Source organism: Filicampus tigris, chromosome 15 (genome assembly GCF_054856515.1).
Source record: "Filicampus tigris isolate MCC_2025a chromosome 15, RoL_Ftig_1.0, whole genome shotgun sequence".
Classification (NCBI taxonomy): Eukaryota; Metazoa; Chordata; class Actinopteri; order Syngnathiformes; family Syngnathidae; genus Filicampus; species Filicampus tigris.
This window is the reverse complement of record NC_141231.1, coordinates 1,412,177-1,440,154: the sequence shown is the minus strand read 5'-3', so window position 1 is coordinate 1,440,154 and position 27,978 is coordinate 1,412,177. Positions and strand designations below refer to the sequence as shown.

The window sequence follows — 27,978 nt, the reverse complement described above, 5'->3', positions numbered from 1 at the left end:
ACAACAAGAGCCAAGCGAAGGAGGAGCGGTGAGGGGGGCAAGAGGGGAATCAAATGGTCTGAACCATTTCGAGGCAGGCGAGTATTTCCGATGCTGCGTTGTTAACATTTTTGTTTTGTTTTATTTTTTATCTAGCGTTCTTCATCATATTTAAGCATATCCTGTCTTTTATTGAGGAAAAGAGTTTTAAAAATGCTATAATTTGTGGGGGTGCTTGGGTTGAATTTGGGGGTGCTTGAGCACCCCCAAAAACGCGCTGGTTGCGCCCATGCTTTAGCAGTAGAAAAAGATACATATTTCTACTACAACTGTTTCAGAACAAAAGTCAAGAGGGTCAAACCGAAATAAGCAGTAATGTAACGAAAATACAAATATAACAATGTCGAGTTGACAACTCCTTCCAATACCTTCCATTGCGCAATATTTTGAAAATAAAATCAGAAAGTGCAAATAGAGTAAACAATGCAATGTAATAATCTTTAACACTATAAAAAATAAAATACTTCTACTACAACAACTATTGTTGATTCTTTTGGGCTGAAAAGCCTCTGCCAGTGTACGTTGTCTCTGTGTCTGCAGGGGTGTTTGGCTTGGGGATCTCCCCCCTCCTCCTCTTCCCTCAAATTTGCTTGGAGCTCGTTGCTCTCTGTAGGTTGAGCTTTTTTCATACGTTTGTGTAAATTTGTGGTGTTACCACAGTAGCGGAGCACTTTATTACACAAATCACACTTGGCAAAGTCCATACCGTGCTCCGGTTCTTGTTTGGATCTATATTGCTTTAGGTTCCGGCCGCTCCCTTACTCTCCTGTCGCCCTCTCTGCCAGGGAGGGGCTAATTGTGTGCCTGAGTCACTCACTCAGTCAGAGACTTAGGCCTTGTCTACACGTAGCCAGGGTTTTTTAACAACCGTATATTGTATTGAAAAGTATTTACGTCCAGTTCATTATTTTCAGCAATCATCCATGTTAATTGGCTGTCACTCCTGTCGCTCCTTCAGTGACAGACTGTTACACCCTCGCTGTGCAAAGGAGAGATTCCACCGCTCCTTCTTGCCTGCTGCTGTCAGACTGTTTAACAAGAACATCGGGTAGTCTCTATAATCCAGCGGACATTAATGCAATTGTGCAGTCCTGCACCTGATCTTATATTGTGCAATATTCAACATACCCCACTGCTGTATTTTTATTCTTATCCAATGCTGTTCCTTATATTTCACTGCAGCACTGTCACTTAAAGTATTTTTTTCCTCTATACTATGTACAGGCTAAAAAAGTGTTTCTTCATACTTTATGTGTAGATGTATGTTGGTGTATATATACATGTGTATATTCACATGGTTACTGCGAATATTTACATTGGTTTTTGATTCTGAATGTTTGCTGTTAATGTTATACATTAACGGCTACATTATGCCGCTGTTTCTGCGTGACCTATATCTTTGCTGCTGTAACGCTGAACATTTCCCCACTGTGGGATCAATAAAGACCTTCTTATTCTTATTCTTCTGGGAGTGCATCATGGAGAAGAATATCAGTCAGAGGTGCCATGATGAGGCACAGATGTGCATCGGTCACGAAGAGTCACTGTATCAACTAAAGTCATTCCAGCAAGGGTTTTAGGCCCTGATGGGTCTACCAAGTTATATTTTTTCCATTTAATTAAACTACTACTAAACTACTCCTGCTTGGGAAGCGGGCAATGACCGCTTCGGTGGCTGTTCCTGGATGGATTTTGCACAGACTGACCAATACAAGAGCTGACCACTGAAGCAGAGAAGTTGCATTGGAGGATCAACCAGTTCCTGAGGAAGAAGTACTCCTCTGAAGTTGTCTTCCTGCATCGCTTCATCTCATTAAAATGGACTTTCATGCAGTTTTAGCTAACATTGGACAGTACCATATTATGTTGTATAAGAAGGTCTGGCTCTCAGTTTATGCTCTAATTCAATCCAAAGGTGTTTTATCGTATTGAGGTCATCCAGGATGACCAGGCTGCAATGGATGCTGAGTGGGCAACAGTGACTTCACAAATGCGCTTCTGGATGAATGTTCAAAAATTCCCATAAAACACACTCCTAAAACTTGTCAGTGCCCCCCCCCCCCACCACCCCTTTAGCTCCACCAGTGCAAGGAAGCTGCAAAAATACTGCAAACATACTCATAACGTAGCACGCTGCCAATGGAAAAGTTCCCTTCAAAATAAAAGCTTTCCAAATTATACACGCTAATTGACGCTAATTCAAATAGCCTTTAGAAAGCTTTTGTTTTGAAGTAGGCCCTTGCAGCGCGTGGTGGCATGACAGCTAGCTTGACTTACGTTCTCGACATTTCAGCTTGCCTTATCCCAGTTTTTATTGTCATCAGATTTGCTACCAACATCAACACAACGTCATGCCGAAATCATTCACTTAATTAGTTAATTAAGGAAGCTAAGGCTGCGTTCAGACTGCAGGAAAATCTGATTCCAATCATATTATTCCTCAAATCCCATTTTTAGGGCTCACGGTCCACAATGTTTTCAGCAAGTGTCCAAATCGGGTCTGGCCCTGTGCAGACTGGGAAACATGATTGACTGATCTGAAGCAACGACGTTGGAATGGAGTGTTTATTTAGTGTTTGACGTCTTCGATGTCCACTGTACAGTGTGTGTGTTTATGTATGTATGTATGGTCGCCAGCCAGTTAGGGTTAATTAAGAGTAGCAAAATGTTGCTTTTTACTTGGATTTGTTCCTGATTGTATGATAAGTGTGTTGTACAAGGTTTTTTTGTGTTTTATTTCATGAAACCCTGACTGCGGATTGTATGATAATTAACAACCCTGAGATTTTCATAAATAACAGCATAAAATGGTGGTTGGCATTACCCTTTTGTGTTTCTTTGATATGCTGCCCCGGCAGAAACAAACCCTCAGTGACTATCACCTTACAGATAATGCAACTAATGACAGACCTTTAAGCCATTTCCATGTGCACCCATCAGAAACGCTATAGTATGCATCTTTGTAACTCCGAAAATCACTCATGTGTCTTGTATTATAACTGCATGTCTGATGTTTTTAACAAACCAATCCGTCTCAAAACCGATAAAGAATTCATCGAGTTATTATTCATTTGCTGGATCCTACAAGTTATCTCAATACAAGTGAATGTAAGGAATGGTCAGGGACTCCCGGTTCAAAATGGCGGCTACGTTAGCACATCCTCAACCAGCTGGGCGGTTGATTCATAAAGCCTAGTAACGCCCCTATATTACTTCAAGCAGAATTGATTGATTGATTTTGAATAAAACAATGCAATTTCAAAACCACCTAAGAGACTGTGAATTTATCGTATTATCACATTTAAATATTAAGTACAGTGCTGTATAGTATTTTTTGTTTGAAAATCAAGCAGAATAGTAAATAGAAGAGGCAGGGTACGCTTGATTTGTTCACCACGGGAATACTGGATTCAGCTAACTAGTGAGACAACGCCTGCCCCGACCAACTGACGGGGAGTGATGATCAACATTTCAAACGAACCCAAAGATTAAAAACGAAAGAAAGCACTGCGTTGAGCTATGCCATTGGCTGGTTTTGTCAAACGTAAAGTTCCAATGAGTCGCCATATTGTCGAGCAATACCCCTTTCATTCGACGTAGAAAACATAGGATACTCACATATATTTGGGAATATCTGGCGCTGCAGGGAATCCATAGAAACTTTATATCTATGCAAGCGCAACGTTGGTTGTCTAAGTATATTTACATTTTTAGTTACACAATGACAAGCGTAACTGCATCTCTGACTGGCCAGAGGAGCACGTGCAGTGGTGATGCACCGGTCAGCCCCACCAGAATAACCAGATTGCAAGAGAAGCAGCAGCTCAGGAACCTCAACGACCGTCTGGCTGTGTATATTGAGACAGTCCGAAATGTAGAATCTGAAAAAGACATACTTAATTTGAAAATTGTTGAGAAGGAAGAGGAAAGAAGCCGGGAGTTATGTGGAATAAAAGCCTTATATGACACTGAGCTTGCCAATGCCAGAAGGTGTTTGGATGATTCCTCCAAAGAGCGGGCATGGCTGCAGATTGAGCTGGGAAAACTCAAATGCGAGCAAGAGCAACTTTTACTTGGGTAAGGTTGAGGCATGTATGTGGATTATTGAAAGTGGAGTGGACTGTCATCTGGTGCAACACTTTACTGAAGGCGAAAGTCTTTGAATTCTGAGCTACTGTTTACAAATATTTTAATTTTAAGGCAGTTGTAACCTTATGCCGTTTCCTTAAGATGAAGAAGTGATTTTTTCAAAACTTTTATTCATCTTTGTGTCAAGTTAACAAAGAAAGTTCAGACAATAAAACGTATCAGAGTCAAAGTGACGTGAGTACGTAAAGGGAACATGACGTAATATTTGTGACGGTGATGGTCACATGTTGCATGAAGCTTTAATGTCCAAATAGTGCAGGTGTAGTGAACACAAACGTTGTGTAATAAAATTATACTTACAGCAAGTAAGGAAATTCGAGAGAGTGTGACTGGTCAAAATTTCAAATTAATATCAGTAGGAAATTGGTAAACTGGCATACAGGTCATTATTAGTGTCAGATTGCATTTTTCATATGCAATCACCTAAAAGACTGGACAACATCATGCCAGTTTTATTCGTGTACATCTTTTGAGCTAAAATAAAAATAAATCAGCTTCCCTCACTGATTACAATGCCAAATAAAAACGGATTAGAAAGCCTTTGTCATTTTTTGGTGCAGATTCATCAAAAGAAGGAACAAATAACGTTTCAAATAATACAGTGAACAATCACACTGCATGGCTTTGCTGGTCTGTAAGCCAGTTATCAAATGCCACATCCCCTCCTCCCACAAACCTTTCTCATGTAGAGTAGTACAAATGAGGCAAGGCGACATAACCTCAGATGGAAAGTTTCTAGACTACACCAATCTGCTTGTTTATATCTGATCGGCAGAGTTCTTTCTTTTCGCATTTAATGCACGTTTTGCGATCTGTGTATTTTTTATTCTGTAGTATATTATATGATAAATATGATACAATGATTAACTTGACTATAACAATACTACACAGTGTATGCTGACGTAATAAATTTGTAAGAGTAGTTTGCATTTCTCACCCACTTATTTCAGGATCTGTCTTTGAAGGTACATTAACATTCTACATAATTTGTCACTACGTCAGTGGTCCCCAACCACGTACTAGGCCGCGGGCCATTTAGTTTCTGGCGCACAGATATACTGTTGTTTTTTTTGTAAAGGAGTATCCCAAACGTGAATGTACGCTATCACCCCGGCCTCCATTGGCAAGTAGTTACTGAGCACAAATATACTGTACGTCAACGCGTCCTCCCAACCAAACCCCTGCCAGTCTGCGAAACATCTGTCCCACCATAAAGTGGTCCCTGACATGAAAAAAAGGTTCAGGACCACTGACCTAAATAATTACCAACTTTTTTCTGAGTTGAATTGAACGACCATTGATTTTGCTCAGGGAGAAATGCTCTAATGGCAGAGGCTTTTTAAAGATCATTAGCTGGCTAATATACAATTTGAACCCGCTGTGGACACGCTTCAAATGCGCCAGTACTACTTAGCCAATTTGCGTGTGCTTACTTGCATTGCGAACCCCGGGCTGGATTTGTCGTATTGTATAATTATTTGGGTCCAACAGCCAGCCAGAAGTCGTAGTCAAGTTACTTATTTATTTTCCAAACTTCCCCTCCTTCCCGGCCTTCAAAATAAAAGCATACCAGCAAACCACTATACACCGCTGGTTTGCTACGGCGTATTTCCGGAAATAGGTAAGACGCCAGAGAAGTGCATGAACTCCACCTTGATGTGGCTGCGTCATCCTTTAGTCAGTGCTGCGCGCAGCTTGAATATACTCCAAAAAAACAAAAAATAATAATATATGTACTCGTGGACACAAGTTGTTTTGAAACAAGTCGGGGGGCGTTGCTTCAAAAAGACAGCGACCACAATGGATATCGTGCCTGCCACAACCATAAAGGGACCGAGATGACTAGACGATGCAATTAATTTTATTGCGAAAACAATCTGGAAGGTGGGTGACTAAATTCTCTCCACACACAACGCTGCTAGCCTACTTGCTTTGCAGCAGCAACGAGCTGCGTGGGGCATCTTCTACGTGTGGGAAACTGCACGTCATCGCAAAATGTGATATAATGCACCGATCAGAGCAGCAACAAATCCTTATGTGTGCATGGCATGTGTTGTAGACCTGTCACCAACGGCACAATGCGTCAGTCATGTGAATCAATGAGCCAGTTGTTTGTGTAAGAAGAGTCGTGAGACATCGTTTGTTCAAGTGTGTTTGTATTTCCTTATTTTCACATCACGTAACCCGCGCCTACAACTGGGGCATACCATTACAAGAGGGGGCGGGGGGTGCTGGGGGGCAATACCACAGACCCTTTAACATCAGTTGTCGCTCGCGCCGATGCAGGAGTAGAAAGAAACCTATAAAGAAGCCTTTCACCGTGTAGGCTGAGATCATTGTTTGCCGCCTCGCGAGCATGTCACACGCATGAGGGCCGATTAGTGTGCCGGACTAAAATCGACTTCTGGCCATGCTTAGTCCAGCCATTTTTAAAAAAATTTGTCAGCCTCCCCCCCAACCGCCCCAAAAATGGGCATCGGGCCGGGCCGGCGGGTTCGACCAGTCCGGCCCAGGGACGGACTGCCCAGCTCTGACTAATACTAATACTCAGAGCTGGGAATTCCGCCTATGTGATGGACCGTTCCGTGTTCTGTCTACCCGCATATGACGGACACCCATTTTGTAGGCGATAGACGAAAAAAAAAAAACCCAAAAAACGAACCAAGCATAGTCGGAAGCCCTTTTTTTTTGTCTATGTAACTGTCTATCGTCTATTTTCGCGATGAGGCTTCAATGGCCGCGGCGAGGTGATGCATATAGTAAGGCACAGTGAGCTTTCCATGCCACGGTGAGTCTTTCGTTTCAAATATTGTTTGGGGAGCAGTGCTAGTAGAATTTGATCGAAGTTGGTTGAAGGAAACGCTAACAGAAATCTGTTTAAAATTATAGGCGGACTGTCTTATAGGCGATTACAAAAAGATTAGACAGACGGCAGAAGTGTACCCTGGCTGTAGATGGAAGGCGATAAATGGACTGGGAAATTGTAGTAAAATGCCCATCTTAGCTTTGATTATTATTAGAATAATTTTAGTATTAAAATCATTTTAGAGTTAAATATTACATTTATTAGCACTATGAGGTTGTATGGCTGTATCTGGGATTAGGCACAAAGAGGTGACACAGTTTTATGTCTTAGCGTATCGTTATTTTTGGTTTTGAAAATTATCGTTATAACCAGAGGTGGGCATTGGGACATAAAAAACTGTTTACTTTCCTTTGGCCTTCCTGTATTTTCTGCTCCACTAGGATCCGCGTCATAATCAGTGTGATAACGCATTTATTTAGCATTTTATGTATGTAAAGGGAAGGGGGCGCATCAAGGCAATCACATGTAAATTGAGACTAAAATGGTAGTTACTTGAAATGGAAGAAAACTTTTAAATAATGTATGGGGGTGCTTGGGAATTTCAAGGTACCTGGTAATTGCGTGTTCACTACATTTTAAGTCTGCTCATGTGGCCACTTGTGGGCATCTCACAGTTTCAACCGTTGTACCCTGTTTTGTCTCCAGCAACCATAAAAAGGACTCGGATGCAGCAGAAGCCCACGCCCGGCTAAAGGATTTGGAAGCGCAGCTCAACGCAAAAAATGCCATACTTACTACATCCCTGTCTGAAAAGACCATCTTGGAGGCCACCATGGCTGATCTACAAGAAAAAATACATAAGGTTAAAACAATTTCCTTGTATCGATTATAGGGGTTAAATATAATATTCAACACGTTATGCAGAGGTGGGCATTCTGTCCCTGGGACTTGACGGTCTGTCCGTCTGTCCCGGACGGATGCCCATTTTGTGGACAATCGGATGGAGGATGAGAACTCTTTTAAAAAGGACGGACTAAGCAAGGACGGAGGTAGGTCTTCGTCCGTCCCTCTCAGCATCCCTAACCGGGTCAAGTCCAGACTGACGTGTTGTTGGGTTCTTTTAAAAAGCAAGACTGCCTGCTAAGTCTGCACAACACTGAAGTGCTCTTTTTCATGTGCGTTCCCTCCTTGCAGTATTATACTCACAGGCATTGTCTGCCCACGAGAAGACGCCCATTTCACTGCCGAGAAAAAAAACAACCCACTGAAATCTATGACCCGCAAGTCTCCTCCTAAAATAAGGTTGCCATATTTTGCAATAATCATTTTTACTGCGGAATATGTGAAAATGTGAAACAAAACCCAATAGTATTGTTTTATTATGCAATCTTAAATGTTATCGTGATGTCCCCTGGCTTGCCCCGCGTCATCATCTTCATCATCATCATCATCTTGATCATCATCATCATCACATCCGACGGTGGTTGATGGCAGCTAAAAGCTATCTTAGTTAAACAGTTTCAATTCAATCCACTCCCGATACTCCCAGCTGGTTAGTGGATGTGCATAGGAAATTAGCCAGCTAGTGAGCATGAAATAATGTCATGCAAGAACATTGTTGTTTTACTTTAAGGCGGCGGGGGGTGGGTGTGTGGGGCGGACTGACGGAATGTAAAAACAGAAGCGCTTTAAAGGACAAAGACGGACGGGGTTGGAGGACGATAATTTTTATGAATAAGGACAGAGTGACGAGCACAGAAGGGTACCCAAGCCACGGACAGAGGACGGACTGGCAAAAAACGGCCTAGCTCTGGCCTAATGAATATTATCCATCCATTATCTGTACCGCTTATCCTCACAAGGGTCGCGGGGAGTGCTGGAGCCTATCCAAACGATAACTAACTTAACCGACATTGTCTGCTCACAAGACTAACAAAAACGAACGATAATCGTAGCGAAAATACCATTCGTTTTCGTCTTTGTAAGCTTTTGTCATCATTTAGAATGTAAAACACCAGCGCTGCCGGTTTTACGACAGTTGTATAGCCGTGCGGCACATCGACGTCTGAAGTGACGTAATGCGTAAACAATTAGGTCTGATGGGTATAAAACAAAACTAAAACAACATTACAATGCCGAAAGTTGGGAGAAAACGACAGAGACCCAATTGGGCTTATTTTGATTATGATTGTGTCTCGGACAAAAGCAAAGGCATTGTAACGGAGACGGGTCTCGTGTGGCATATTGCTCGAGGGGAAAAAATTTTCTCTCTCTCGCTCTCTATCTATCTATCTATCTATCTATCTATCTATCTATCTATCTATCTATCTATCTATCTGTCTGTCTGTCTGTCTGTCTGTCTGTCTGTCTGTCTGTCTGTCTGTCTATATGAAGGGACTTAAATTTGTTGACATATATTCTGATGTTACAAGTCTGCACTCTCCTGTTCAATTGCTAGGTTTTTATGTTAATGTTTTATGTTGCTTGTTTCACCTGCATTTTCACTTTAGAAGTAACATTAATGCACTGCACTTTTGTTGGCCTTATTGCACTTAGGTTTAAGTCGACTGTTATGTTTTATTTGTTGATAGTTATTCATACATCGTTAGTAAGTAAATATTCATACATTGTTAGTAAGTAAATACATTTTTCAAATGTTATCTTTATTTGAATGAATAAATAACACTTGTTACTGTAATAAAAAAAGCCTCACCTGACAAATACATCAACTTCTAAAAAAACTAAAACTAAGCATTTTTCCCAAAACTAAAACTAGTAAAATCTAACAAATCTATTTTAAAAAGTAATTAAAACTAACTGAATATAGGCTACAATATATCAACATAATGTTCCACTTTTTCTGTTTTGTTTTTATACATTGATTTTAACATCACAAAGCCATCATCACAGATTTTATTCACAAAAAAATATTATTTTTTGATCGATGATTACAAAGAATCTTTAACTTTCTCTGTCAGTTGAGTTCCGATCTTGCCCAAACCAAGAAGCACCTTACTGATGAGATGCTCCATCGTGTCGACTTGGAAAACCGCCATCAGAGTCTGACAGAGGAGATAGAGTTTCGTAAGACCATGCACCAGGAGGTGAGTGGTTTACTTTTACTGTGCTTTACCAGCGATTGAGGTTATCGTCAGTATGCGAATGTGTGTGAGATTTGCTTTAACTTGTTTCCTAGTTTTCTATTTATTAGGTCGTCCGGTTCAAATGAATGCACCAGCACTTTGTGCAATGCTGACCCACTATATTGCTTTTTGTTTACCTAACGTGGTCCCCCTATGTCAGAGAATTTTTTTGTGGAATGGATCTCATTGTTATGGATTTCCTTACTACAGTCCCCTCCAAAAGTATTGGAATGGCAAGGTCACTTCTTTGTTTTTGTTGTATACTGAATACATCTGGGTTTCAGATAAAAAGATGAATATGAGACATACAGTAAGCTCAGAAATCCAGCTGTTATTTTGATGTGTAAAACAATTCAGGACAGAGCACCTGATGTTCGAAGGCATCCATTTTGCAAGTGACCAAGGGTATTGGAACAGCCATTATTAAAATAACTTGTTTAATAACATTTAATATTTGGTGGAATAACCCTTGCTTGTAACTGCACCAAGCCTGCAACCCATTGACGTCACCAGACTGTTGCGTTCTTCATTTGAAATGCTTTTCTAGGCCTTCACTTTAGCCTCTTTCAAGTGTTTTTGGTTTCTGTGAGTTTCTCCCTTCAGTCAGTTTGAAATGCATGCTCCTAAGGTCATATGATTGACCTTACCAGTCTAAAACTTCGACTTTTTACTCCTGATGAAGTCTTTTGTTGTGTTGGCAGCTCGTTTTTGGGTCATTGTCTTGAAGTGATGTTTCTCCCGATTAGTTTGGATGCATTTTTCCATAAGTTGCCAGACAAATCAGAATTCATTCTGCTGCTACCATCATCAATAAGTATACAACAAAGTCAGTTCAATACACAAGAAACACAAAGGAATCGACCTTGTCTTGAATGTGCGTTGAGGATTCACGTTTATGTTTTTGAACTTTAAAACGTGTGTGAAAAATGTGTGAAATATAAACATTTCAGTTATAGTGGAGTATTAGAAAAGTATTTACTGTAAGGAGATGCTTGCTTTCATTAAACTATAAGACATGCAGCTGAGCCTAAGAGCTCCTTGCACTTTTTTGTGAGACTTAAAACAAAGTTGTCTATTTTTTAAGATCTTTTAAGCTTTAACATCTAGTAAATCACTAAAGTTGTTTAATAAACATGGGCTTAAGCCTTAGATGCACGAGTGACTGGACCCTACACTCTTCCATAAGTGGGTCAAAAAGGACCCATATAAGAATCTGTGTTTTATGCCATTTTTTTTCATTTTGTTGAAGAATAATCACTTGTATAGTATTTAGTATTATATTTAGGACCACACAAGAATGATTTCATCTTTGAAATATCTTCATTTTTCCCTTTTAAACATTTTTGATGTTGCGACCTGCGTTTCTAAATCTACTACACAACTGATGTTTTCCCCCAGATTCTTCTGAACTTCTTCCCCTGGTTCTCTCCCCGTGTAAACTGTACCATCTATTTCATTGGGGATGCGCGCATCACAAACCTAGAAGATCTTTAGGCCGTACTTGGCAGGCTTGCTTGGGATGTACTGTAGAAACTTGCACCTACACCTGAATGACACAAGATGTTCGTCCACAGTGACACACATCACTGGGGATGAATTGCTTTTTGCAGTTGACCAGGAATTGGTCTCATACATTGCGGAAGGCTGCCATATGGTCTGTTTCCAGTCAGAAGGCTGTGATCCTCTGATCATCCAAGCGCAAGGTATGGTGAATGCAAATCTTCCAATAACCATAGAGGCCTTGTACATGGGATTATGGAGAGAATTCCCAAATAACTCACGGATTGATACATCCCAGTTCTTCTCACTTCCTGCAAGCAGGGCCAATCCAGTGAAGGTCATGAATTCATCTTTTTTTGCATTTTATCCAAGGTCATTTTTCCATTCTTTTCCTGTAGCTGTTGCTACTCTACATCCTTCCAAGTTTGATCTTTTCATCAAACCCCTTGTATTATGATATCATCAGTGATAAAGAACTCCCATGCATCTTTTGGTGAGGCAGTGGTGCTAAGCCCTTGTGCAGGCCCTGACTGACTTCTGAGGATGTTGTGGCTCTGTGTTCTGCCCTATGGGTGGGAGGTAACTCGCTCCAGTAAGAGCCCCTCCGACTCATTCGGTTAGACATGATTTAGACACTTTCTTCTTCAGAGAACACATAAAAGATTTTCTGAATCAGATTGATTCTGTTCAGTTGTATTTCCACTGCCACCTGGACAATAGTCTGGGTCCTCATTTCAGACTCAAGAGTCCAACCCTGTTACTCTCCTCCATCATCCAGCATCTGTAGGACAATTTCACCTCTATATCTAGCAGCCTTAACACATACATACACACACACACATACACTGCATATAGTAATGTTGGCTAACTCTAGTGTTAGCTAGTTATGATACATCAGCACCACCTGCTTTCTCAGCACGGCCAGAAAACGTTTTTGCATATACACTAGTTATGAAGTCGGCTAATTTGTTGATAAATAATAATATACTCTTTCACACTACAATCATGAATGACACGCACACACACTAACGTTAAGACAATACATATAGTAATGTTAGCGATCTTAGATAGGTAGCTAGTGTTAGCTAGTTATAAAGTAGGCTAATTTTTTGATAAATAATCATAACAACAATGATGAAAGACACACAGAATATTATATGAAGATAATACTTTCACACATCAGCTCTTGCGGTGTGAAACAATCTTTCTGAAGGGTGAAACTTTTGATATAGTCTGTGTGGTTCACAGTTCATTTATTTCTGACAGCTAAAGTTGATAAAAATCAATGGTTTCCATTGGATTACGTAGAAAATGCATGACCCACTTATGGAAGCTTGGGGTAGTAATACAAAAACTGTAATTTCTTAAAAGGCATAAAAGGTTAAAAATGTGAGTGGCATTATATCAAAAACATGTTTTTTGAGGAATACCTGGAACATGAAACCCTAAAAAATTTTAATTACGAAGATATTTAAAGGCAACCTCACCGGGTCATTTTTGACCCACTTATTCATCTGAGGGTTAAAGGCATTTAAACGAAGTCAAGTGTTGGAGTTTTTATTTTTCATAAATTTGACACCATTTTTCTTCTTTTTTCTACAAATAAATATCGGCTTCAAATATCGGTTATTGGCCGCCTTGACTACCAATAATCGGTATCGGACCTGAAAAAAGCATGCATATATATGTATATATATATATATATATATATATATATATATATATATATATATATATATATATATATATATATATATATATATATATATATGTGTATGTATGTATGTATATGTATGTATGTATATGTATGTATATGTAGTAGGGCTGCATGAGATTTGAAAAACATGCATAATATGCTTGTGCATATACGCGATATGCTTGTTAAATATAGCGATATCGATATTGCGACACTGTGGTACCTCTACTTACGAACGTCTCTTCATACGAAATTTTCAAGTTACGAAACCAAGTTGCCTCTAGTTACGAAAGAAATTTCAGCATACGAAGGATAAAAGAAAGGGGTGATACTCGCAGTATGGGCTGCTAGTCGCAGCTCCGCAGTTTCATGAACGCAACATACTCATAGCTTCTCTGACATTGGCTAGCCTAGAATCTTCCTGGAAATCGCATTGGCTAAGAGGGACCTCTTCCGTATCTCTCTATGTGTGCGGGTAGATAGGTAAATAGATAGATAGATGCATCGTCCTCGTCATTCGCCCCTCGGACCATGAGGTCTTCCGATAGTTTTACGTGAATTAGAAACGAGGAAAAGAAAAAAAGTAGAAAATCGTTTTTTTTGTCCATCCAAACAAAGCAAGAGATCATAGAAAAGTATGAAAAGGGGATGCGTTTGTTTGATCTCGCCAAAGAATATGACCGTAATGTATCGACAGTCGCCACGTTATTAAATCAGTTCTTTACAAAACGCCAGGCAAAAACCACTTCTGAGAGAGAACATGAACCAAAGAGGGCAAAAAGCAATGAGGACAGCAATTGAAAGGTAAACGACCATAATTTTTATTCCTTCCTGTATTCTTTGTTTTTTTTACATTATGCACAACTCTAATTTATTGTGCAGTAATCACATGTATTTTTTACATGTTTTCATGCATTTTTATGCTTTATAAAACATTTATGTCGGAATATTGGGGGGCTTGGAGCGGATTAGGGCATTTACATGGAAAATGCGTCTCTACTTACAAAATGTTCTACTTAAGAAATTTCTTCCAGAACCAATTAATTTCCTAAGTAGAGGTACCACTGTATTTAACATCTACTGAAAGAAATTAAATTTTTATTATCTAATTGTCAAATGGGAGAATTAAAAAAAAAAAAAAAGCAAGCTCACTGTATTCTTAGCTAATTCACTGTATTCTTAGCTAATTCATTGTAATTCCCTTCGATAATGTCCAACTATTGGGTGGCGTTGCACATTTAAGTTTGCGTCTGACTGGTCAAATTCAGATAAAAGTAAACAATTCCATCAGGAAAGTATTGCATGTCTTTGCAATATGCATATTGCATTTCTTTGATACATTGTGCAGACTTAACTAAAACTACTGTTTTTTTTATTTAAGCCATAGTTAACATGAGGTTGTCAGTTGTGCAGACTATTGTAGGTTTATTTCTTGTTACAGGAAGTGAAAGAAGCACGGCAGCGGTATGAGACACGTCTAGTGGAGGTGGATTCTGGGCGCAAAGAGGAGTATGAGTCTAAACTAAGTCTGGCCCTAGCAGACATGAGGGTTCAAAATGAGGAGCAGATGAAGATCTACAAAGATAGCATCGAGAGCACTTACATCGCCAAAGTATGGATACGCTTCACACTCTTGTTACACTATAAAATTGAAAAAGTATAGAATAGTGTAAGTTAACATATAACTTAACTTACTTTGATTCAACACAAAGATAAGCGCAAGCTGCTGAGCCCCTAGGCTAGGGGTGGACAATTCTGGTCCTCGAGGGCCGGTGTCCTGCATGTTTTCTGTCACCCTGTTGCAACCCACCTTATTCAATAATCAGGATCGTTATCCAGCTTCTGCAGAATTAGCTGATTATATGATCATTTGAACTAGGTGTGTTGCAGCAGGTAGAGATGGAAAACGGGCAGGACACCGGCCCTCGAGAACTGGAATTGCCAAAACCTGCCCTTGGCACTGTGATGTAATTTTCAGGTCAACAGCAAGTGGCAAAATAGCCACACAGGGATAGATAAAAAAAGGGTGGAAAGTGCTGCTTCATTCATCTTCAACAAAAGGAATATAATCTGTATACCGTGTTTAACCTGGTGGGGCCTCTTAGAACATACATTGCTGTAAAAAAAAAAAAAAGGATTTCTTGATTTCTGTATTTTTTTGCCTATTCATCACTCGCAAAGGTGTCATTTTATGAAATCAATTTTAATATCACACTGAGACAACCCAAGGATAAGATACATTTTTTTAATGATTTTATTTACCAAGCAGAGGGGGGACGGGTGATACAAACCTATCTCACCCTATGTGGAAAACCAATTGCCACCACCTTTGTTGAATCAATAAACCACTTACCGGTAAATAGCCTTTGTCTAACAGGTTCTATGTTCACACCGCAGGTGTTAATGCTCAATTTCTTTGTGTAAGCGTTCATATTACATTATAAATGCGACCTCGGTCTTGTCTGCTGTATGAACACATGCGTCACCAAAGTGACCCGTATGCGCAGAAGAGACGACGTCACTCCCGACGTTGTGTTTGCGGAAGTAAATGTGGTCCAGCGTGTCGGGGTATTTATACAGTAAAGCAATTAGGTAGGAGGCAGAAATAAATACAGTATTTGGGGAAACGCTTTCATATCTCGTTTCATGGAGACGGCACTAATGATGACGTCACGTCATAGCCGTGCGTAAAAATGAATCGATCTGAGCCGTTGCTGAATTACTATGATCGCCATAAATGTCCACTTAATGCTTCAAGTTTCAAGTGGGATTAAATTAAAGTAAAATATTAAGTCAATAGTCCTACTCAAAACAACTTTGTAGATTTGATCCCCCTGCTGCCAGCACTTTCCGTCTGCTTGCGCGGAGCGCATCTTGGGCTCCGGATGACGTCAATGTCGGATATATGCAACCTGGCCGTTGAGACTGCGGTTGTGTGGCAAAAAAAAAATCCCATAGGTATCCAATCTAGGACCACATATGGAAACGACCCAAGTCGGATTTGAAAAAATTGGAATTGAGATGTTCAGACTGTCATAAAAAAAAATCTGATACATCGCATATGTGATGTGACCTTAAAAAGGCAGTAATGCTAGAAATCCCTCCAATATGGCAGAGTTAAAGAAGAGTGGTCCAAAATTCCTCCACAGCGGTGTGAAAGACTTATCACCAATGACTGTATTGCAAACGATCACTTTCAGATATTGCTGCCAAATGTGGCACAACTCGCTCTTAGGGGTAAGAGTAAATAAAATAATTTAGAAACTGCATTTTATGTATCCTTGGTTGTCTCAATGTGTTAATAATCGGTTGATGAAATGAAACCTTTGGGAGTGATATGCAAAAAACACAGAAATCGGGAAGGGGACAAATACTTGGTCAGAGCACTGTATTGTAAAAAACATTTTTGACTTGACTTCTACTTTTAAAACATGGAATTACAGTGCAGTTGCCTAATTGTTGCAAAAGAAGTTTATGATTCTCCTTAGCACCTTTGACTTTGCAAAACGTAATGCACATTTCTTTTAAGGTTTCAGTTTTGTCTTGCTTTGCGTGAATTTAATAGTTGATTTGATATACCTGACTTGAAGTAGAGCATCCTCTTACAAAAGAGAAAAAAAACAAGTCATCAATTAAATTACCTACTGATTCAAACAATTCACACAGGCAAGCAAAGGACTGCGAGCTAAGATGAAACTTGTTCCTCATTAACTGCTGACAACCGGGCAAATGAGCTGACCTGCCCAACACTTCAGTGACTTAATTTCCTGCTTGTCAGGAAGAAACCAGCCCAGCGTACTTCCTCTTTAATTGTGTCAGTAAGACCAAACTGCATCAAGTTGATGTTTCTGTTTGAAGATGGATAACGTGCGTCGGTTGTCTGAAGTGAATGGAGCGTCAGCCAGCATTGCCCGAGAGGAGCTGAGAGAGTCAACCTTAAGGATTGAGAGCCTCACTGCTCAACTGGAACGACTACAGAAAGAGGTTAGGTGAAATGTAGTGGTTGTTTGGATTTTTCGCCACTTTCAAAATGCACAATCAGTCTTTGCTTTTGGATGACTAGAATCACAAGCTACATGGGTGGCTATGAATAATTGAATGCACAAAGTGATTGCAAACCACAGCCACCACAGCTCTATTATATTATTAACAAATAAAGAATATGTCTATTTTGCAACAAGCCTCTGAATTACGCAGAAGATTCAGAAAGACAACCCTAAAATCTGCTGTAGCTTTGCCTTTAGCCTTTAGTGGAGTTATTTGAACCAGTTTATGGTGTCATCATTAAGAATAGGAAGAAAATAGGACACCATCATGGATACGTGAAACAGAAAATGGCTGAATACGTTCACAGTAGGGCTGAATAATTATGGGAAATCTAATTGCGATTGTTTTTTTCCCCCTAAAAATTGTGATTGTGATATGAGTTGCAATTTTTTTTCTCTGTACTTTCTACAGTTTCTACAGGGAACTTTGCTTGTGAAAGTCGGCCGAAGTTTGCAGTCGGAATCGCTAACGGATGCTCTGGATTAGAGCCGAAATGGGCAAGACGAGATCGGTTTAACAAAAAACGAGTTTTTAAATTGTTTTTTCACCCGTACAAAAATTGTCGTACGGCGTACACAATTTGAAATGATCAAAAAATGTATAAAATACGGGGAAAACGTACAAGTTGACAGGTATGGACAGTTCAAAAAATGTAAAAGTATATATTTTTTCATGAATCTCACTTGGGCCTGTGCACACCCAAGCCCACCCATGGCTCCGCCCCTGATGTGCAGTTTGGTAAGCGTTCACCACGACATAATTCTGCCACACGTCTGGTGTAAACATAGGTATATGCTATACTATACTAGTGATAGTATACTGTAAAGCAACAAACTCAAGTGCAGATTACAACAATAATGTCAACAAATCAGTAGATTTGCCACGTCCTACATATCGCTTTGTTACATGAAACATAAGTGCCAGTGGGCATTACTTCTTGGCAGCGTCTCATTAAACATCTTTTTGTCTGTCTTTTGGTTCGAAACATACGGCTGAATTCATCGTCTTAGTAGTTGACGGCTTGACAACTTTGCAGGGATGCGTTTTTATTTGTAGTGGCTGAAGGAGCCACACACTAACGTCTGTGTGTGTGTGTGTGTGTGTGTGTGTGTGTGTGTGTGTGCGTGCGTGTGTGTGTGTGGGGGGTGTGTGTGTGTGCGTGCTCAAACTTAGAACACACGTAAATTGAAGTCAACGGCGGCGCGCACCGGCGTCATGACTGACACTTCCGCACACACGCGCTCCGACATACGACGGAAACCAAATCATCCCAAATTAGACAAGACACATACACGGCAAGTTTTTTTCCAGCCACACGCGGGACGTTTTAACCATGCTAGGTGAAAAGGATCAAGCATGCCGTAGCTGCGGCAGCATTATCTTAGCGCTCTGTAAATCCCCTTCCCCGAAGGGGCCCCTTCGCTGTCAATACAGTAATGACCATTTAAACTGCAGCTTTTGCGATTACATAATCACGTATTCTAAAATCGCAATTATATTGCAAATGCTATAAATCGGTCAGCCCTAGTTCACAGTATTTATTGTATTTAGCAGCATGTCATCATACCCAAAACAGAGTTAGCAAATAAATGGATACATTTACACTTTTAACTAGTCTATAAGCATGAATATAAATCTTCTTGTACATATATTTACAGGCATTGCATCTTAATGGGCATATGAGTGGATGGAGGAGGATACAATTCACACACAAAAGGCCTAATATAGGCCAATATAATCATTTGGGCCCTAGTAGTAAGTGTTGTTGAAGTATTGATTGGGGGCTAAAATGTTGATGGTGATTGACTTTTGGATTATTTTGCAATTGTAACTCGGAAGTGTACATCCTGTACAATTATCATCTCTCTGATCTCCTGCAGACTCGTGGTTGGCGCAGTCGCATCGCAGAACTGGAGGCGGCACTCTCTAAGGAGAAAGATTCAAGCCGCAAACTTTTGGCCGAAAAAGACCGCGAAGTGGCTGAGATTCAAGCAAAGATGCTGCAACAGTTGAATGAATATGAACAGTTGCTGGATGTGAAGTTTGCTCTTGACATGGAGATCAATGCATACCGCAAACTTCTGGAAGGAGAAGAGGAACGGTGAGGGCCAGTTGAAACAACCTAATCCGTTTTTTGTGTAGCTCAGCCAGTGTAATAACACGCGTGGCTTTCAATTGCAGATTGAAGCTGTCTCCCAGCCCTTCCTCTCGTGTTACTATGTCTCGAGTCTCTTCCAGCAGCCGTAGTGTTCGGACTACTCAGGGAAAAAGGAAGCGTGTTGATGTTGAGGAACAGGAAGCTAGCAGCTCGGTGTCCATTGCTCACGCCTCCTCAGCCACAGGACCCATAGTTATCGATGAGATCGACACCGATGGCAAGTTCATTAGCCTCCAGAACACTGGTGATGAGGTAAGATCTAAAAATAGCATCTTTGTACTCATCTCGATACAAATTAATTATTACTGTCTTTGTTTTAGGACCAGCCCATGGTGGGCTGTGAAGTGATTAAAACTATTGGAAGTGTGACAGCCACTTTCAAATTCACACCTAAATATACATTGAAGGCTGGACAGAAAGTCATGGTAAGAGTTCTAAGTCACCCTCTGATGTAAAAAGTTGAAACACCTAAAGAAAGCTTGCCCAAAAAATCTGAACAATATACAATGCTGTGTTTCAACTAGTGGGCCTGCTGGGAATATATTCTTGATTGGGGTTGATTTCCCCTTTAAGTAGAATTCAGCACAATGTGATTTTAATGAACACTCAAGGAAACCTTCTCTGTTTGCAGCTTTGGGCATCTGATGCTGGCATGAGCTACAAACCCCCCTCTGATCTGATTTGGAAGAACCAGTCCTCCTGGAGTTTTGGGGAGGATGTCCATGTGGTTTTGATCAATGCGCAGGGAGAGGTGAGACCATGGGTGAATCTTAATCATTTGCAAACTCCTCAGTTTGCGTACACCAGCAAGTCAAGGAGTCAACAGAATCACTCGAGTAGTGAGGAGAGAAAAATATGTTGAGAAATGAGATGTTCTCTCCTACGTGCTGACGTTTCATGGAGACAGCAATTAAACAAGAAGCGCGGGAGATGAGTTGCTTCTGTGGTTGAATTGTGAAGTTCATCAAATGCAATAGCTTGCAAAAGACTCCACACTCCTTGAACATTTCCAGTTTGTCACATTGCAACCCCAAGCAGTAATGCATTTGACTTGGATTTAGGTCGACATTAATGTGTTGTGTGCATGTGTGTTAGGAAGTGGCAAAGAGAAACACTACTTATAAGACAGCAGAAGAAGGGGATGGTGTGGAAGACTATGCTGATAATGAAGAGGAGATTATCAAAGATGACTTCTACCAACAGCAAGTGAGTACAAAACCTAGAAGTTTTTAGGAGGTAATATTGAATATAAACAGTGGCTACTATAGAAGACACACTGCAAAAATGGACTGTTTAAATTTAAGAAATACATGCTTATTTTGAGAGGATTCAGAATTAAAAACAAGTGAAATTATAGGCCAGTGCAGTAAGATAATTACATTTGTTAAGATTTCTTGAAATAAGAAAAAATCTTGGCTTTTGAAAAGAGAGAAATACCTTAAAATAAGTGGTTTAACACTATACATTATAAGCACTATATTAGGCAAAATAAAGCTGAATCTTTAATGGGGGGGAGTGTAGAGAACCCGGAGAAAACCCACACAGGCGCAGGGAGAACATGCAAATTCCACACAGGAGGGCCTGGGCTGGATTTGAACCCAGAACCTCTGCACTGTGAGGCGGACGTGCTAAGCAGTCAATACCCTGCCGCCCTGGAATACATTACAACAAATGAAGCGTGTTGATATTGGTACACTAATTACTAGGAGGTTCTTGAAACAGTTTTTTACAGCTAAAAGTCCCCTGAAAACATAAACTATAACATCAAACTGAGACTGACAGTAATTTAGCTTATTTTGCATGTAAATGAACCAATTTTTGGATCTTCAAAGTCAGAAATAAAAGACAATCTTAAAACAATATTAATAAGGTTACTAATTCTGCTCTTGCAATAGTATTTTATTCTCAAAACAAGATCAAAAATACTTTTTGGCTTGAAAGAACATTCTAAATTGTTGTTGGATAAGTAATTTTTGCAGAGCATATTTTCTGGCAGCTTTGAGCCAGTCGTCTTTATTACAACCAACATTTTGGACTGCTGGTGGTGTTAAGTATCATTGCGCATTTAACTACATTCTGTCCTGTTTCTTTATCTGAGAGTTCAAATCAAATTTTATTTATATGGCATTTTTCATACAGAAAAATGCAACTCAAAGCACTGTACAAGAAAAACATCAAAATACACCATAAAAAGAAGACCCGCTCCTTCCCTCCCTCTCTCTAAATATACACAAAGACAGATATCCACAAGCACACCTGCGCTCGCTGTCTCACACGCACCCGCACACACACACACACACACACAGACACGAAACACACATTTAACCTGATGAATTGTGATTAAAAAAAAAACAAAAAAACAGCAAGGCACAGAGAAACATATAAGGAAAGAGTTCAAGGGAGCTCATCCACGCTGAGAGGAATGACACCCTATGGCCACGAGGGGCGCCACAGTCACAGAGACCGCCGGGCCACATTAACCATCACATAGCTCAGGAAGCCACACCTCCCAACGTGAGGGCCCCCCATAAGGAAACACTAGAGCTAACAGCTATTCAAAAACAAAAAAAAAACAAAAGAAGCTAGGAACTAAAAAAAGAGTAGGATTGGATAAAAAAAAAAAAACACTAGTTATGATTATCTCGTCTCATTTTTACACTGACAATCAGCTTTAATTGATTCAAGCATAACTTCAATCAATGAAAAGTCTGGTCGGTCACTTTTACTTTCAACAGTCACAGACTCATTTGCTAATTTTAACTTGTTTAAGGCAAACTAACATTAAAATATGTCATGTATACAAAATATCTGACTTGCTTGTATGCAGGGTGAGCCTCGCAGTGCCCGGAGTGGCTGCTCCATCATGTGATTCCACTCAAACAACCAGTCGCCAACTGAGCCACCAGTATGCTGCCAACTGTAATATTTGTATGTTATTTCATCTTTTCAGTACGGTTTGGATTTTGCTTGACATTTTCATTTAAGTGCAAAGTTGCTATCGTCAAGATGCATTTCCTCTTGAAACCTCGCTCATGTAATGTGTCTTCAGGAGAAGAATTGAATGTGGATTTTGCTTTTATTTATTTTAAATTCGATTTTATTGTCTATTTAAAATGTTAATTCTTTAAATCTTGTAGTTTCAACAGGGGCTGAAAATATTGAAATTTTACATCCAGAGCACAACTTTTTAGTACAGTGTGGAAATTACAGTGAATCTAGGCCTCAAGAATCAAGAAAGTATTCCAAATAGGGACATTGGCTCAATGTCATCTTTAAGAATGATAATTGTATTTTGACAAGTCAGAGTATAATTTAAATTGGTCATTAATGATCTACTTTGCAACCTTATGTGTGCTATGTATGATTAGAAAAATGTAAGCTATAACTTTCTGTTTTATTATAAAATTGCAAATGTGAGTTTGTTCTCACTGATCTTTGATAGAATTGCACAACACTTGATTGTATTCTTCTTAAGGACTATGTGAAGTAATAGAAATACTCTTTGTTTTGGTGTCTTACTGTATATGGCAATAATTCTCAGAGTTTGATTAAATATTCATTTCTTGCCCTATTATGGCTGAGTTTTTGTTATTGTTTTGTGATTCATACTAGGAATAGACCGATTATCAGCGCCGATATTCAGTATTTTGACGAATATTGGTATCAGCCTTTTTTTTAAGTCTGATGGCCGATAAAAAATCAATTTAAAACAGTGTTAACTTCAAGAAAGGATTTATTTAATTATTCAGTGAACTTTATAAGAGAGTCTACTGACCCTGGGAAAACTGGGTACTTTTTGTTTTTATTTGAATTCAATACAATATATCTCTTTTTGTTAGAATTTTACAACAAAGATGGCCTTATTGGCAAAAATTTATAATAATGACTATATTAGCGAGTCTAATACTAGGCTAGTGAAGTGTTGCCGGTTTGGGTTGGTCTGACGTGCTGGCGGCTTGTTTGCTTGATGTCTGATTGTGCCCATCAATAGAGTCCATGAGTCATTTGTTAAAATACGTATTTTATTTGTAACTTTCCAATAATTACAATCTCCATAAAACACATAGCGTCTACAAACAAAAACTCCGCCGCACGAAGCGGTCAAAAACCTGTATGCCGTTCCCAGTCAACACCTGTACACTGTTTCTTTCTCTCTTCTTATATACCCGTAGTGACAGCGCCACACAGTGTTGAAGACAAGTAGTGCGCACAAAACGTTTGACCCATATTTAGCTTCTATAATGACTTTAAAAAAAATCGTTATGCGAATCTGAAAAAATGTTCAACAAATATAATGGTCAAAGACAATTAAACAAAGTTGTTAGAGTTGTTTTTATTTTTTATTTTGACACCAATATTTTCCTTTTTAGTGAAAATGAATATCGGCGCCTAATATCTGTTATCGGCCTCCCATGACTACTAATAATCAGTATCGACCTTGAAAAAAAACATATCGGTCTATTGCTAATTAATATATACACATATTAAGGGTCAAAGTAGGGCATTGGTAACGTTTCGGTCCAAATAAATAGCCTGATAAGTCACATTGCCCAGAAGCAAATTAATACAATTTGACACCAATGAACAGTTTCTAGTTCCTCGCTCAACAGATAAAAAAACCCATGAAGAAATAATGGCGGAGAAACTTGCTGTCCTGCCATATGGTCATTCGGCTGTATGGTCCGTCATGAATTACCTTTTGTGAGCCTCAGTCTACACCCGTTTCATTATTGAACTCCAACTGACTGTGTGTCCCACTTTAACAAAAAGCTGCATTGAAAAAAACCTAATACTCCCACAACCGCTAGAAAACCTTTTGGAACACATGCTGCTGCTCAGTCACACAAATTATCAAATTGTCATACTACCATGTATGTCAAATCTAGAAGAAGGGCATGTGAGGTAAAATCACAGTAAATATATTCATTATTGGCTTCCATATCAGCAGAGAACGTAGTCAACGGACTACTGCTAGATAATGAATTAATAACAGTCATGGTAAAATGTTTACTGTATTCAACATTGTTTTTGTTTCTCAATGAAATAACAAGTCATTTTGCAAACTCTAATTTTCATCCGTTTCCATAAACATGTTGTAAAAGGCAATTATAAAGTCCAATAGTACACTGTTGAGCATTGCAGTCATTTTTGACTGACTTTTGTAAACAAGGTCACTATAGTGTCAAGGCCATTGCTACGCCTTTCTCCAATTTCTCCCTTCCTGTTTCTTTCTGATAATTTGTCTTCCAATTCCCCTTATGCATTAGATATAATGCCTACGGATATGTTGACAAATGAGTTCAATGTTTGTCCATTTTTGCTCTCAATTATGAATTCCTCCCTGGCTTCTGGGTGTCTCATCTTATTTCAAGCAAACGCTTCCTAACCAGACATATGATAAAAATTGTATTTTATAGATGGACAAAGTATGTGCATACTTGCAAAATATGTGCAAGTATCCTAACCCAACATTTGACGCTAACTACAAAATGACAACATACTGTATTTTTTTTCCAGTGCAATGGGCTCCCTTGCGCAAAAATTACCATTCAAGGATGGCACAAAACTGCTGAACATGAAACCAACATTAAGTGCAAGAACCCATTTTGTACATAATACAAACAAAATAGTAATATTATTGAGGCACTATGTTTGTCCTGCATATCAAACCACTTACAAATGCTTCGTTAAAAATTTGATTACATGGGACAAAAATAACTACACTTGCCAAACACTAAAACGTATACTGGTACCTTCTGTGCTGTCATTGTCTTCAAATGTTTATAGTTTTTAATTGTGATTTTTATTGTGAGCCTATTGCTACTTGTTATAATCTATATTGTAAAATGTTTGAAGTACTTAGTGTCTTGCTATTTTTATTTATTTTTTGTAATTGTATTTTAATGCTTTTTTTTTACATCATAGCCAGCCAGGGGACTACATATGAAAAATAGCCTTTTGGCTAATTCTGTTTTTTTTAACCATGATTTTTCATGTGTTATGTGTAATTGCTCCTTTCAAATAAACTAATCTAATCTAATCATTCCAAATCCGCAAAAAAATATTAGGCCTACTGACGCTCAAGTATACAGGTAGTATATGGCAGTCGCGGGTCGCCAATTGACCAACTCTGTGCTAAGGCAACTGATGACTCAAATGTTTTATTAATCCCTTGAGCTTGACTCGTGTGGATACGACATTACCCAGAAGGCCTAGCGCAGGAGACGTATCTGTGAACAGGAAATACAGTACTGTAGTTATGGGTACAGTAATCTTTGGTTTATTCATCTGAACGTGACACTACAGGATTGCTTTTATTTTGAAGATAGCGTTTCCCGTATGCCGGGGTCTTTCTGTGGGTGCGAAACGTGAGCACTACTATTTGTTTTACGTCACTCTTGGTCGATGTTTATCACGTTGAGCGTGTAGTGGTGCGGGTAGTAGTGGACAGCTCAGCTCATCCTTCATCTCCACCTCAGAAATTATGATCTCTTTTGCGTGGATCTCAGCTATAGTCCTGGCTATTTTTTTGGCTCATGTTTTGCAGAGAATTTTTTCACCCTACTTTTGGAAAGATTTCTTCTTTCTTTTGAGTTTCACCCGGTATGGTGTGAAACTGGAGCTGTTCAGGCTGACTTCTAGAGTGTGTACAGTCCTGGACAGGTTCATCCAACAGGCGCACCGTGTCCCCGACAAGCCTTTTATTATCTACGAAGGGAGCGTCCACACCTACAAGGACATTGAGCAGCGCAGCAACAGATTGGCAAATGTTTTCTTTCAAAAACTCAATGTGACCAAAGGCGACTGCGTTGCCCTGCTCATGAACAACGAGCCCGACTTCGTTTGCGTTTGGTTCGGACTGGCAAAGGTCGGATGCACTGTTGCTTTTCTGAATACAAACATTAAGTCGAGATCGTTGTTGCATTGCATCAACTGCTGTGGAGCCAAAGCCGTAATAGTTGGCGCAGGTAAATATATCCTCTTACATCGTTCGTACACTTCTGTGGCTATCGTGGAGATCTCTGACTCAGGAACGAAACTGAATAGTTTTGAGATAAATGGTTTAAGATTTATGACACAGGACTCGTTCTAAATGTTGAAATACCGTATGTTTGGGAATTGTGTAATTTCAGACATCTATAACTTTAAATGCGGCATTACATAGAGTATTTCAAAAACAATTGGAAAATATCCAGTTATGACCTCAGCCATGCCGACAAATCATAACTGCGAAGGTTATGAGGCTTGCGCGCCCTCTGTTGGCCAATAAAAACAAATTCCTAAATAGACAAGTTCTATCCATGACAGGTTTAGGTGATTGAGAGCACCTTTGATACAAAAAACAATAAACAAATTATCAACTTGAATTTTCCTTAATTTCGTATTCATTCATTCATTCATTATCCATACCGCTTATCCTCACAAGGGTCGCGGGCATGCTGGAGCCTATCCCAGCTGTCATCGGGCAGTAGGCGGGGGACACCCTGAATTGGTTGCCAGCCAATCGGAGGGCACACAGAGACAAACATCCGCACTCCCAATCACACCTAGGGGCAATTTAGAGTGTCCAATCAACTTACCATGCATGTTTTTGGAATGTGGGAGGAAACCGGAGTACCCGGAAAACCACGCAAGCACGGGGAGAACATGCAAACTCCACACAGGGAGGCCGGATCCGGGATCGAACCCACGACCTCTGAACTGTGAGGCGGACGTGCTAACCAGTCGACCACCGTGCCGCTTAATTTCATATCATTCTGTAAAAACAACTTCGCCGATAAGAGGCCTTGGAGTACCAACGTGCAAAATTCTATCCATCTTTCAGGTACATCTTAAAGGAACAGTGTGTGGAATGTTTTGATTTTTCAATGGTCATTCATTTTGAGAACCCCACTATTAATTTCAATCATATGCAAACAAATATGTTCACATATCACATCATCACATCAACATACATTTTTTAAATATAATCGTAGGTCTGGTAATCGTTAATTATCAGAGCTGGGCATCGCGTATGGTCCCGGTCCATCCCTCATTGGCGACAGCCAATAGACTCGAGAACGTAATCGTCACGTTACAAGTAGGCGCCGGCAGACACTCCAACAAATGAAGAAAAAATATCAAACAAAAACAAAAGATATATGCACGTGTGATCGGTGAAATAAAAACAATATGGGGCACATGTCATTGCGTCTGTGGGACCGCAAGGTCCACAACACAGCTTTATTTATTTTTTTTTCCTTACTTGGCCGTGTGTCAGGAGTGCGACACCTGTGTGTGATGTGGTAAGTCCCTTCTCGACGTCGTTTGGCTGACTCGGACCAACTGGAACCACGTGGGTCGATTAAATATGCAGTATAGAAATAGACGATGCCCAGCTGCGCTACATAGGGCGCCCCTCTCATACAGAAGGCTGCCATGTTTCGCTGCCATCTTTCTG

The 27,978-nt window shown here is 39.7% G+C and overlaps 2 protein-coding genes and 1 pseudogene across 2 annotated transcripts in view; 2 read left to right on the top strand and 1 right to left on the bottom strand.

Moving 5' to 3' along the window:
- Positions 1 to 3,576: 3,576 nt before the first annotated feature.
- On the top strand, positions 3,577 to 23,109 carry lmnb1 (lamin B1). Its single transcript, XM_086053664.1, has 11 exons — positions 3,577 to 4,116; positions 7,700 to 7,856; positions 9,973 to 10,098; positions 14,775 to 14,945; positions 17,192 to 17,317; positions 19,261 to 19,481; positions 19,562 to 19,790; positions 19,859 to 19,963; positions 20,170 to 20,289; positions 20,634 to 20,744; positions 22,366 to 23,109. Exons 1-11 carry the CDS (start codon positions 3,710 to 3,712, stop codon positions 22,405 to 22,407), a joined length of 1,815 nt encoding a protein of 604 aa, XP_085909790.1. The 5' UTR covers positions 3,577 to 3,709; the 3' UTR covers positions 22,408 to 23,109.
- LOC147135092 (uncharacterized) lies at positions 11,617 to 13,151 on the bottom strand (annotated as a pseudogene).
- A 2,665-nt stretch (positions 23,110 to 25,774) lies between the features above and the next one.
- slc27a6 (solute carrier family 27 member 6) overlaps positions 25,775 to 27,978 on the top strand; it is a 79,468-nt gene continuing 77,264 nt past the window's right edge. The window contains exon 1 of the mRNA XM_086052996.1: positions 25,775 to 26,506. Coding sequence (XP_085909122.1) covers positions 26,023 to 26,506 — 484 coding nt within the window. The 5' untranslated portion in view covers positions 25,775 to 26,022. The remainder of the gene's footprint in view (positions 26,507 to 27,978) is intronic.

Coding starts and splice junctions, on each gene's coding strand:
- lmnb1 (XM_086053664.1), top strand. CDS start 3,710: ATGCAAGCGCAACGTTGGTTGTCTAAGTATATTTACATTTTTAGTTAC. Junction 19,964..20,169: donor AGGCTGGACAGAAAGTCATG/GTAAGAGTTCTA, acceptor CTCTGTTTGCAG/CTTTGGGCATCTGATGCTGG. Junction 20,745..22,365: donor ATGACTTCTACCAACAGCAA/GTGAGTACAAAA, acceptor GCTTGTATGCAG/GGTGAGCCTCGCAGTGCCCG.